General features: G+C 41.5%; 2 protein-coding genes across 2 annotated transcripts; one reads left to right on the forward strand and one right to left on the reverse strand.

Moving 5' to 3' along the window:
- The first annotated feature begins 180 nt into the window (after positions 1 to 180).
- tpgs2 (tubulin polyglutamylase complex subunit 2) lies at positions 181 to 4067 on the forward strand. The gene is made up of 7 exons (XM_069148130.1): positions 181 to 345; positions 474 to 553; positions 631 to 718; positions 857 to 997; positions 1169 to 1282; positions 1395 to 1558; positions 2154 to 4067. The coding sequence occupies exons 1-7, from the start codon at positions 270 to 272 to the stop codon at positions 2373 to 2375; spliced, it is 885 nt and encodes a 294-aa protein (XP_069004231.1). The 5' UTR covers positions 181 to 269; the 3' UTR covers positions 2376 to 4067.
- A 798-nt stretch (positions 4068 to 4865) lies between these two features.
- Positions 4866 to 10296, reverse strand: aqp7 (aquaporin 7). The gene is made up of 7 exons (XM_069150583.1): positions 9976 to 10296; positions 7223 to 7349; positions 6981 to 7118; positions 6754 to 6872; positions 6399 to 6616; positions 6058 to 6235; positions 4866 to 5477 (listed from the first exon to the last, which is right to left on the reverse strand). Exons 1-7 carry the CDS (start codon positions 10111 to 10113, stop codon positions 5409 to 5411), a joined length of 987 nt encoding a protein of 328 aa, XP_069006684.1. The 5' UTR covers positions 10114 to 10296; the 3' UTR covers positions 4866 to 5408.
- Positions 10297 to 13174: the final 2878 nt, after the last annotated feature.

The raw sequence follows: 13174 nt of genomic DNA on the forward strand, positions 1-13174 counted from the left end.
CGCCACCACTCCCAGGGAACCAAGCAAGCGTTGCTTAGGATTAGTAGCCCCGCCTTTCTCTAACAAGTGAAGAGGCTATTGGTTGAGCCGTAGAAAGACAGCCTGCTATTGGCTCAATTGTAAGTCAATTTCCGCCAAAGCTGATTCTGTCGTTTCCGGGGTGTACGTTGGCAACCTAACCATTAGAGAGCAAGGTGAAAGATGCAGTGCCGATAGCTGCAGAGGATGTGAGCAGGGTTTTGTACAAATGTGTGACTCCAATCCTCCAAATGGAAGAGACAAAAGACAGCTTGGCGTTTAAAGTTGTTGCTGAGAGATTGACACTTGGCATTACCCGAACACTCGGTGTGTGTTACGGTATTTGCATTGAAACTAGCAATAATGTTAACATTCAGGTTAGCTTGCTTAAAAATTGACGCGTGAATGAAAACAGAGTTTTGATAAATGTCCTGGATGTGTCTTTGTTTGGCCAGAACACATGCCTGGTGTGGTCGACGTGCGTTTCGCAGAGAGGGAGCCTGCAGAGAAGAGGAGCCTGCTGTCATGGGAACAGGTGACAAAATAGCATCTTATTGGTGTCATATTTAGGTCTGCTGTTACATTTATGAATCCATGTTATTTATCCCACAGAAAAACACGTGTATTTTACCTGAGGACCTGCGAGACTTCTATCTGACAACTGATGGATTCACACTGACCTGGAGTGTTAAACTAGACAGTAGGTGTCCTCATATGGTTTAGAAGTGATAACATGAAGCAAACAAAAGTCAACATTATTTTAAGGGATATTATTAAAATACTTCTTAAGCTTTTCTTCATACACAGTCCTAACGGTGTGCATGTATCTGTCTTTCAGATGAGTGTGTTCCCTTAGGGTGCATGATGATAAACAGTGTGACCAGGCTTTGCCCACTGCTCCAACCGGTAGCCCTCTTTTCTCTCCCCAATGCACCCTCACTGGCTGACCTGGACTGGGAAGAGAGCAGCACAGAAAGTGGTAAATAACTCACCTGTCAGATCCTCATGTGGGCTTAACTCAACAATTACAGCATGTCAAGTTCAATTATGACTGTTTATGTGTGCGCAGTTGTGCAGAAAGCAGCCTAATGAATGAACTGTTGATTGGACAGTAAATATTTATTCAAGATTCATTAATGCTATCTGTCAGGGCTGGAGCATGCACCCGCTGCACCCCGTTTTGATTCCCGGAGTCGCATCTTTGAGCTGGATTCCTGTGGTGGAAATGGCAAAGTGTGCCTCGTCTACAAAAACTGCACCTCAGGTCTTGTTTATATTTTATATTTTAGTAATTCCTAACCTAAACCGTAAAAAACAAGTAATAAAGACATAAATATGTGTTGCATCATTTAATTGTCTGTCTTGGTATTTTCAAGGTGTGGTAGCCCAGCAGAGTGAAATCTGGTTCCTAGACCGCTCACTGTTTTGGCATTTTCTGACGGCCACCTTTACCTCCTACTACCGCCTGATGATAACGCACCTGGGTCTGCCTGAGTGGCAGTATGCCTTCACCCCGTATGGCCCAAGTCCTCAGGCGAAGGTAGCAAATGGCTTAGTGTCTAATCCGTTTTTTCATGTGACATAAATGGAATCTGTAACATTTGGTAATAATATTAACAACACTTGAAGTTATTGCAGATATATAAAATACATTTTATTCAGTATGTTCCCTTTTCAATACACTGCAGTTCTGGCTGATTTAACATTTTAACAATATTACACAACACTAAAGATTAGTCTTCTAACACAACACATAGAACTGTTTTACTTAAACATCAGAGGTAAATTGCAGACTAGGCTTCTAGGTATCACCACCAAGGCCAAACAATCCTGTGAATGAAACTTTTCATTGCTTGAACATACAGAAACAAAATTTCTCTTTCACACATATTTTGTAATGTGGGAGGCTGTAGCTCAGTCGGTAGAGAGGGTTGCACACTAATTGGAAGGTTGGTGGTTCAATCCCAGCTCCTCCTGTCCAAACGCCTAAGTGTCCTTGAGCAAGACAATAAACCCTAAAATTGCTCCCAATGGTGTACCATCAGTGTGTTGTAAGTCGCTTTGGATAAAAGCATCAGCTGCAATGTACATGTTTTTGTCCACGCATTATATTAAACTATCAATATCCTTTGCAGCAGTGGGCATCCCTGTACCAGCCCCTAACCCTCAGCTGTGAGCTCAGCCTGGCAGATCTTGCTGGAGATTCCTATCTCAACAAGCTGGATCCCATCAAGGCCTTCAAAGGCAGAGCCAAGGCACCCGCCCCAAAGAAGAAGCAGCCGACACAGTGCAGCGTAGGGGGGGCTAACAAGGGCCAAGGCAACACAGGAGGAAGACACAGTGGGACAAAGCGGTGAGAAGGACACCATCTAAGAGAGACATTTCTGTCCGCTTTACTGTCTATATGACCAACATGACTTATAAGAGCAGCCTGCAGTTCCTTCATTGGCTTGAATTTGTTTGCTGCTCTATGCAACATGAATGCATGTTGTTCAAGATTGAGTTGCATGTCTTAAGAGATACATAATCAGGGTTTTTTTCTGGCTCAAAACATAGCTAAGGTGGTACCTGTCTGACACGGGGAATGTGGAAGCTAAAAAGTTGTTTCTAATCTTGATTAAAAAAAAGAAAAGATAATTGATTAGCTTGCCAAACATTTAGAAACACAAAGAATCCTGATTTGATATGTACTTTAAATTCCTGTCCTTCTTAAGTGATGGAGAAATTAGTCTTTGGATCAGTATCCTATTGCAACACTAACACATTATGTTACATTCCAACACAGTACTCTCAAACTCATTGATACAGTGTTCACTCATGACACCTTTTGCTAAAAATAATTCAAAGCAGTCTATTCATAAAAAAAAGTCATGTGCTGCCTTGATGGTAAAAATAATACTGACATGTAGTTTCCCATTGTACCACTCCGGTACCAGCAGTGGGTGGTGCCATAGTAGTGGTACTAGAGGCTAAGGACACTATACGTTTATAACTGCAGTTTTTATCAGTAGGCTTAATTTGCTACCCATTTTTGAATGCATTATGTAATAATAATATGCTATATACATTATTAATATAATGAGTAAATATTTAAATCACGTTTGGTAATGTGTAAAATGACACATATATTTATGCTTAAGTGGCCATACATTTTTAAGAAAAAGGAAGTCTGAATGTAACACTGTTTAGTTTTCAGCATATATGACTGGAAATTAGTAACTACAGTTTGAACCTGAAAATGAAATGATCAGGTGATTTTACAAAAAGTAACTATCACGCGTTTCACTGAAAATGTCTATGTCAAAATACCAAGTGTTAGCAGGAACTGCTGTGTGTAACTAACGAACACCTCTGAGCTCCGGTATCAAACATGACATCTCTGAAGTGTATATGCACACCGAAAGCATGTTGTGTTTTATATCATCTGAGACTGGCAGTAATGCATCAAGCTTTAAGTTACTCACTGGCCATTGTATCACTACAGTGCCTCACACATGCCGTGCTTTAATGTAAACTTCTCAAATGTAAAAAAGGAATATGTGTTAGAATTTAGAATCACTGCTGTTTTGATAATGTCATCTACACTAATTATTTCATATCGATGATCTCATGTGAGGTGGTTATTGTCCAGCATTTATATCCATCTTTATGCCAAAAGTAGACACCCAAGGAGACCTGATCAGACACCAGGGATGAAGTTTTTGGTTCAAGTCCTTTGAAGCTGTAGAAGACACACATACACTTTTAGTCTTTAGGCTGCTGTGCACCAGATTGGTGGAAAGGCGAACGTCTCTATTATCTTTGGTTGTGCTGCTGCCCTTTCAAGCTGTGAGGAGCCAGCTCCCGCTGCTTCTATTTATTTTAAATTCGGAAAGATACATGTTTTTTTATGTAATGTATGGAGGCTGTTTACTTCTCTTTACCCTGAAATTTCCACGATCATGTAAGTGGTCCCCTGTTGGCTCGTATAATGATGGATGTTTGTGGTGTCTTCCAAGGTTACATCAGCTGATATTCCCTCAATAGTATAAACACAAAATCAAAGCCAATGTGTGTGTGTATGTGTGTTTTTCTTCATCTTTCACTTATAAAGTGGCCCTAGTGTTGTTTTTAATGTAGTTTATACCTAGAACGGATAGCAGCAGTAAGCCACACATGTATCAGTATGATGATACAAAATGTCTAATAGTCTATATATCATATGTGCTTCAGTCTCTCTTAAATAGATTAGTAATAGATAGTGATGTTACGAGGTGTGCCGACACTTCGAAGCGTGTGTCGAGGCTTGCTTCATTTAGGGGAGGAGCCAAAAATGATGATGTCCGAAGCCTCGCTGCCCGGCTGTACCATGTGACTGCTTTGGGAAGTGGTTCAGATTTTGCCGGGAGGTTTGACGGCAATATAAACCCCTCAGGCTCCATTCAAAATGTGGGTTGTTGGTGGAGAGTTGGGGTCAGTTGAGAGTTTGGATAGTTTGGAGAGTTTAGAGAGAGAGATAGTTTGGAGATTTAGGAGAGAGAGAGAGAGGGAGAGAGAGATAGTTTGGAGATTTAGGAGAGTGAGGAGAGAAGGATAGGTGATAAGATGGAGTCAGCTGGGAAGAGGAGGATTTCCCCTGTGGGAACACTTTGATTTAATAACTCCTAATAAGGTAAGCTAAATCTAACTCTATTTCAGACACATTAGGTTTGCTTATCAAGAACTGTATTTTTCACAGTTTCTTATTTTATTCAAAGGTAAGGTGTTTATTGTGCTCCAAGGAGTTGGGGTACAATAACAACACCTCATCCATGCTGAGGCATTACCGTGCCTTGCATGAGAATAAGGAGGAAACTGGAGCTTCACCCAGCCAAGGTAAGTCATTACAATATTACAAATGCACCATCACAATTTTTCCCTGTTCACTTTTGTTTATTGTGCAAATAAAGACAGATAACAGACACTGTATTTATTCTCTTTTAACCAGCCACCAGAAAACAAGAGCTGGATGAAGCCCTCGTCTCCATGATAGTGAAGGACACACAGCCCTTCAGTATTGTGGATGATGTTGGATTCAGGGCATTTGTGTCCAAACTGGATCCTAATTATGTTCTCCCTACAAGGCAGGTATGTATGGGTGCATGCATGAAACAAATGAGTACTTTATTGTGTCTCACAGTTCAGCACTATATATTTTTTCCTTTAGGCTCTGAAGGCCATGGTGGAGGCCAAGTATGAGTCAGCTAAGGAGAAGGCTAAGGCTAAAGTGGAAAAGGTGGCTGCTGTTAGCCTTACTTCTGACATGTGGACATCCACAAAACCAAAAACTGTTGAGAAACTGTTATTTCTGAATAAAAATGAATAAAATGTCCCCTGTCCTGTACATCATTGTCCAAGTTACACAAGCATATTCAGTCCCCTCTTCCTAGTTCCACAAGCACTTCCACTGTCCTCTGCCTGCTTAAGCCCATGCCATTTTCCTAAAGTGACAGAAAAACATTATTACACAACCTGCCATATCATATGATACTACCATTTTGGGAAAATTTACACACACAGAATACATTCAAAAAATATTTTATTATGCACATATGTGATAATTTATGTACAGAAATTATTTGGTCATACATTTTTGTAATTCATAGTCATTCCCAACAGCCATAACAGACACAAAAATTCAATGCATCACATGTGGTTCAGATACAGCTGCCTGTGATTATACACTTGGCCAGTAGGTGGTTTCGTGTGCACATGAAGCTTCGAGTAATGAACCCTTTCTCGAACCAATTGGCTGAAGTGGTTCGATGCCTCATGAGGCTTCATCTCACCATCACTAGTAATAGAGTAACTAAAGGGGAGGATAAAATGTTGTTGTTGTTTTTTTTAAACAGACTTAACATTTTAGATTAATAAACAAAACCTATTTTCAGCCTGTCTCTGCTTTTTTTCTAAAAGTGCTTTAACCTTTCTTCGTCGTGGAATTTTTCAATAGCATACAAATGTCCACATAGCCACACGTGCGTTTAGATGTTTGCGTAGGTGGGGAGGTCACACACATACATTAGCACAGATGTTTTGCTCTTTTTCCAGAGGGAAAGACTCCTCCTCCACCAGCCCCCCGCCCTGCTCAGAGAAGGGCGGGTGGTGTAGCTCCACGAAGGCTTTGTATACCCCTGCTCCCAGAACGCCTCCAATCAGGGGAGCAACTAGGGGCACCCACCACCACCCATTTCCAGACCTATGCAGATAAAGATAGAAAAGCAAAAACGTATGGGTCGATCAAAAAGCAAACCATGTATTTAATCATTAACAGGGGTGTTTTGCCTTTGACTGACCCCAAGTTAAGACATGTGGCAACAGGGAACCCTCCACCAAAAAAACAAAGAATCTGCCCTGTATACCTAAACACATCGGCTCCCCAGCCTGCGATGGCGGTGAAGACCCTGGGTGCAATGTCTCTGGTGGGGTTGATAGCGTAGCCGCTGTTGCTGCCCAGAGAAATTCCAATGAGCAGAACCAGGAGGCCCACTGCAACAGGCTCGCTGCCCACTGCGGCCGGTTTGTTCTTCTGGTCGGATAGAGCCATCAGGCACAGCAGCAGCATCGCCGTGCCGAACACCTGGCGCACACACACAGCACACACATCAGGGTAGAAACAAGACAACTGCGTGTAAAACTACCACAAAGGGTTAGTGCAGAATGTGTCAGATGATAGTGATTTGAAGCTGTAATCCTTTAATCCAGTTTCATGGCTACCTGGTCGACAAATCCAGCCATCAAAGAGAGGTATGGTGCAGGATAGGTGGCAAAGATACCAGCTGTGGCTTTTACACCAGTTACAGTCAGGTTTCCTCCACAATAGTCATAAATGGCCTCTGCAAATGAAAACAGTAGATGAACACACAAAGATGTTTAACTGCCAATAAAAATACAATACCACTGAGCATTAGTGTATTTGCACATGTACAGTAGTGTATCCTCACCATAGTAGACAGCATAAATGGTCCCTGCTGCCAGAAATGAGCCTAATAGCTGTGCAAAAATATACAAAGGTAGCATCGTCCACGCAAGGCGGCCAAACACACACATTGTGAAGGACACTGCTGCATTCATATGAGCTCCTGATAGATTAACAATAATAAAAAAGCATGAGATATATGTCACTTAAACAGTGAATGGAAACCCATTTAAGCATTTTTAATGGTGTCATTTTTTAGGCTCATACCCGAGACCTTCCCACCAACGTGAACCCCCATCGCAACACCCAGTCCAAACCCCAGGTTGATGCTGAGGTACTGTCCGAACACCCCCTGTCCGGTCACTACCTGGGCCACAGACCCCAGGCCAAACACCTGGAAACATAATTCACAGTCACACATGAGGTTTAGAGAGAAGGAAAGTACAAAGGAAACTTTTCAAACGGTCTAACGGGAAGCCTTTCAACAAACAGGATATCTAAACTAGGACAAAGAAAACATGCACAATAATTAATGATTTAACCCAGAGTTGTGCCAAGGTATTGTTTCAGTCAGAGAGTCTGAGTGTACATAAAGGATTTGTGTTTTTTTAGACAAAAAATAACCTACAGTACTGAATTTACAAGTATACAAGAAGCTAAACAGAAGACTTTCCTTGTTTTCACTCAACTTACAGTGGGTACGGAAAGTATTCAGACCCCTTTAAATTTTTCACTCTTTGTTTCATTGCAGCCATTTGCTAAAATCAAAAAAGTTCATTTTATTTCTCATTAATGTACACTCAGCACCCCATCCTGACAGAAAAAAACAGAAATGTAGAAATTTGTGCAAATTTATTAAAAAAAGAAAAACTGAAATATCACATGGTCATAAGTATTCAGACCCTTTGCTATGACACTCATATTTAACTCACATGCTGTCCATTTCTTCTGATCCTCCTTGAGATGGTTCTACTCCTTCATTGGAGTCCAGCTGGGTTTAATTAAACTGATTGGACTTGATTAGGAAAGGCACACACCTGTCTATATAAGACCTTACAGCTCACAGTGCATGTCAGAGCAAATGAGAATCATGAGGTTGAAGGAACTGTTCAAGGAGCTCAGAGACAGAATTGTGGCAAGGCACAGATCTGGCCAAGGTTACAAAATAATTTCTGCAGCACTCAAGGTTCCTAAGAGCACAGTGGCCTCCATAATCCTTAAATGGAAGAAGTTTGGGACGACCAGAACTCTTTCGAGACCTGGCTGTCCAGCCAAACTGAGTAATCGTGGGAGAAGAGCCTTGGTGAGAGAGGTAAAGAAGAACCCAAAGATCACTGTGGCTGAGCTCCAGAGATGCAGTAGGGAGATGGGAGAAAGTTCCACAAAGTCAACTATCACTGCAGCCCTCCACCAGTCGGGGATTTATGGCAGAGTGGCCCGACGGAAGCCTCTCCTCAGTGCAAGACATATGAAAGCCCGCATAGAGTTTGCCAAAAAACACATGAAGGACTCCCAGACTATGAGAAATAAGATTCTCTGGTCTGATGAGACCAAGATTGAACTTTTTGGCGTTAATTCTAAGCGGTATGTGTGGAGAAAACCAGGCACTGCTCATCACCTGCCCAATACAATCCCAACAGTGAAACATGGTGGTGGCAGCATCATGCTATGGGGGTGTTTTTCAGCTGCAGGGACAGGATGACTGGTTTCAATTGAAGGAAAGATGAATGCGGCCAAGTACAGAGATATCCTGGAAGAAAACCTCTTCCAGAGTGCTCTGGACCTCAGACTGGGCCGAAGGTTCACCTTCCAACAAGACAATGACCCCAAGCACACAGCTAAAATAACAAAGGAGTGGCTTTGGAACAACTCTGTGACCATTCTTGACTGGCCCAGCCAGAGCCCTGACCTAAACCCAATTGAGCATCTCTGGAGAGACCTGAAAATGGCTGTCCACCAACGTTCACCATCCAACCTGACGGAACTGGAGAGGATCTGCAAGGAAGAATGGCAGAGGATCCCCAAATCCAGGTGTGAAAAGCTTGTTGCATCATTCCCAAGAAGACTCATGGCTGTACTAGCTCAAAAGGGTGCTTCGACTCAATACTGAGCAAAGGGTCTGAATACTTATGACCATGTGATATTTCAGTTTTTCTTTTTTAATAAATTTGCACAAATTTCTACATTTCTGTTTTTTTCTGTCAAGATGGGGTGCTGAGTGTACATTAATGAGAAATAAAATGAACTTTTTTGATTTTAGCAAATGGCTGCAATGAAACAAAGAGTGAAAAATTTAAAGGGGTCTGAATACTTTCCGCACCCACTGTATAACTCCGTGACATAAGAGACAAGAGAGACTGTGGTTTCAGTTTTTTTTAAAAAGCTCTCTGAAAAAACTGCAGCGACTAATTCAGGAAACAGGAAAAGTGTGGTCCTTCCTTCAGTAGTCATGTTGTTTTTAGGTCAAGAGGAAGTCTGATTTCCCACTTACAAGCACAGCAGATTCAAATCTTTGTATAAAGTACAAAATGTCTGCGTATTCACAAGTTTGTCTGCAGTATATGCCGTGTTCAGCATGTGTTCCCTGTGTGTGTGTTTCTTCGGTTCTAAGTATAGTGTGTCTTGTAACAGCTAACAGATAACATGTGACTTTTGCACCCCTCTCCAAGTGCCTGACCATTCCTCTGGTAACACTAGATTTCCTGGTTCACCCACTGGCTCCCACCAATGCCAATGCACCACCACTGCCATGTGACTGTGAAAAGGGCTTGTGTGTGTGTGTGTGTGTGTTTGTGTTTGTGTTTGGGAGTGTGTACAAGTCATCAGGTTCAAGAGCATGACATTAATAATTAATGGGACATGGTTGGTACAGATAAGAAGGCAGAAATGGTCAAAACAAACAGAGGAGCTCAGAAATGAGAAGTGAAAGACGGATTTTGGCAGTTTGAAATTGCACATCATTATAATAAGCACTGTGAAAGCAGCACTTTAGAAAGCTTTTGTAATTAATCGATGCTTACCATCATGACATATGTGCAAAGGGATTCAGCAAGTCCCACTCGAACGAATTCATTCTTTACCCAAACTTTGGGTCGAGTTACATGAACTCCCCTCCGCTGAGAAACCCCTAGTTCTACTGAATATACCAAGTTCTTCATTTCCTCTTCTCTCCTTGGAAACTCTTTTTGTTTTGGCTCAAGTTATCGTTTAAATTAGCAAAAATAACGACCAATGAAGCTCAGACTAAACCTGAATAATTTATGATGTGTTTCCCACTTCATAGTGTAGTCCACAAACAAGTCTGGTACTGATTATTGCCCTCCTCCCCTCTACTCGCTCACTCTTTGTGTCTGTCTGTCACACATTGGGATTTGCCAACAATTTATAGTCTTAGCTCCCCCTCCTCTCTCTCTCTCTCCCAGATTTGCTCAAACACAAACAGTTACACACATGCTCCAATAGCTTTTGCATTATGATGATTGTGATGGTACTTGGCCAATGAGGGAAAATCAACCTGATTTACACGTGTGTAAATGAGGTCCTTTAAGCGGAAATATTACATCCTGAGTGAAAAACATCCTCCATAATGAGAGGAACACTTTAAGATAGGAACCTTTTGTTTTCATTTTTAGTGAGCTGCAAGATATACAGGTTTTACTGCTCACAGAGGCCAATGTGCTTCTGTAAAATGAAACATTTAGATGTTATTATAAGTATTATCAATTTGCTAACTGATTTCATGTGTGGAGACTGTTTAATTAATGCCTTTTCTGTGTCTTTAAGTCCTTTGTAGGTTCTGAGTCATATTGTTTTGTACATGTTCTGAAAGTTTTAGTGTTTGAACTGTACTGTTACTGTGTTGAAATCTTTTCCCTTTAAATAATTAGATCACTCAGGACAGGAGAAAAAAAACACAGAAAGTATTGGTTAATTGAAGGGCTCCATAAATCACATACTATCCGGACTTCACAGTGTAAACTACACAGTTCGTAAGTGCTAATCCCAGATCACAAAATCTAATACATAAGGACATTATGAGCTCTACGACAAAAGACACTTCAAGGTGACAATAAAAGCTCACAAATACCAAGAATCCATTTCTAACTTTTTGATTGCAGGATTCTGATGTTAGGGGATGTCAGTTAAATGTCCCTTATAATATTCTAATTAAACTGTATTGGCCCGACACAGATTTTCACCATATGGTGAATCTTATTTACTCCCGTAACTTTTCCTCTGGTGCCCCCTAGAGGTGGATGTTTGGACACCACTGGTTGGACAGCGGTTGACTCTAAAGCTTCTTTTCATGTGATACACTGTTGAGATAAGATTATCTAATATTGTTTATCTTTTTTTCTTGTGTTTGAATAGAGCCCCTTGATTTTACAAATACATCACCTGTAGAGCAACCTACACAGTGATGCTGATGCCGAAAATGAAACCCTACTTACGCCACAACCTAAACACTGAAATTATTGCGGTTGTTTTCAGTGAGGTGAAATACAGAAAGGACTTTTTGTTTCATTACAGCTGTTATAGCTCTTAAATCTGTGCACTTTTAATCTTTCTTACACTTTCTCTTTTGTTTGTACTGCAAACTTAGTCCTTCAACTCCCTGTGGAGCAGTGATGTCAAAACCAGCACAACTGTCTATCCTCAAGTTAATTATAAGAAAAAGACTCAGTTACCCCCAGTGTAAGACTCAAAAGGAATTTATTCAAAGATGCAGACTTGGTATGTATCAGATAAGAACTTCCAGGCTGCCTCTCCTGAAACAACTCTAAGCTTTTGACATTGTACAGTGGGTACGGAAAGTATTCAGACCCCTTTAAATTTTTCACTCTTTGTTTCATTGCAGCCATTTGCTAAAATCAAAAAAGTTCATTTTATTTCTCATTAATGTACACTCAGCACCTCATCTTGACAGAAAAAAACAGAAATGTAGAAATTTGTGCAAATTTATTAAAAAAGAAAAACTGAAATATCACATGGTCATAAGTACTCAGACCCTTTGCTCAGTATTGAGTCGAAGCACCCTTTTGAGCTAGTACAGCCATGAGTCTTCTTGGGAATGATGCAACAAGCTTTTCACACCTGGATTTGGGGATCCTCTGCCATTCTTCCTTGCAGATCCTCTCCAGTTCCGTCAGGTTGGATGGTGAACGTTGGTGGACAGCCATTTTCAGGTCTCTCCAGAGATGCTCAATTGGGTTTAGGTCAGGGCTCTGGCTGGGCCAATCAAGAATGGTCACAGAGTTGTTCCAAAGCCACTCCTTTGTTATTTTAGCTGTGTGCTTAGGGTCAAGAGGTTTTCTTCCAGGATATCTCTGTACTTGGCCGCATTCATCTTTCCTTCAATTGCAACCAGTCGTCCTGTCCCTGCAGCTGAAAAACACCCCCATAGCATGATGCTGCCACCACCATGTTTCACTGTTGGGATTGTATTGGGCAGGTGATGAGCAGTGCCTGGTTTTCTCCACACATACCGCTTAGAATTAACGCCAAAAAGTTCAATCTTGGTCTCATCAGACCAGAGAATCTTATTTCTCATAGTCTGGGAGTCCTTCATGTGTTTTTTGGCAAACTCTATGCGGGCTTTCATATGTCTTGCACTGAGGAGAGGCTTCCGTCGGGCCACTCTGCCATAAAGCCCCGACTGGTGGAGGGCTGCAGTGATAGTTGACTTTGTGGAACTTTCTCCCATCTCCCTACTGCATCTCTGGAGCTCAGCCACAGTGATCTTTGGGTTCTTCTTTACCTCTCTCACCAAGGCTCTTCTCCCACGATTGCTCAGTTTGGCTGGACGGCCAGGTCTAGGAAGAGTTCTGGTCGTCCCAAACTTCTTCCATTTAAGGATTATGGAGGCCACTGTGCTCTTAGGAACCTTGAGTGCTGCAGAAATTATTTTGTAACCTTGGCCAGATCTGTGCCTGGCCACAATTCTGTCTCTGAGCTCCTTTGACAGTTCCTTCAACCTCACGATTCTCATTTGCTCTGACATGCACTGTGAGCTGTACGGTCTTATATAGACAGGTGTGTGCCTTTCCTAATCAAGTCCAATCAGTTTAATTAAACACAGCTGGACTCCAATGAAGGAGTAGAGCCATCTCAAGGAGGATCAGAAGAAATGGACAGCATGTGAGTTAAATATGAGTGTCACAGCAAAGGGTCTGAATACTTATGACCATGTGATATTTCAGTTTTTCTTTTTTTAATAAA

This window comes from Embiotoca jacksoni, unplaced genomic scaffold (genome assembly GCF_022577435.1).
Source record: "Embiotoca jacksoni isolate LCO1_2020_lvr unplaced genomic scaffold, fEmbJac1.0.p SCAF_1, whole genome shotgun sequence".
Lineage (NCBI taxonomy): Eukaryota > Metazoa > Chordata > Actinopteri > Embiotocidae > Embiotoca > Embiotoca jacksoni.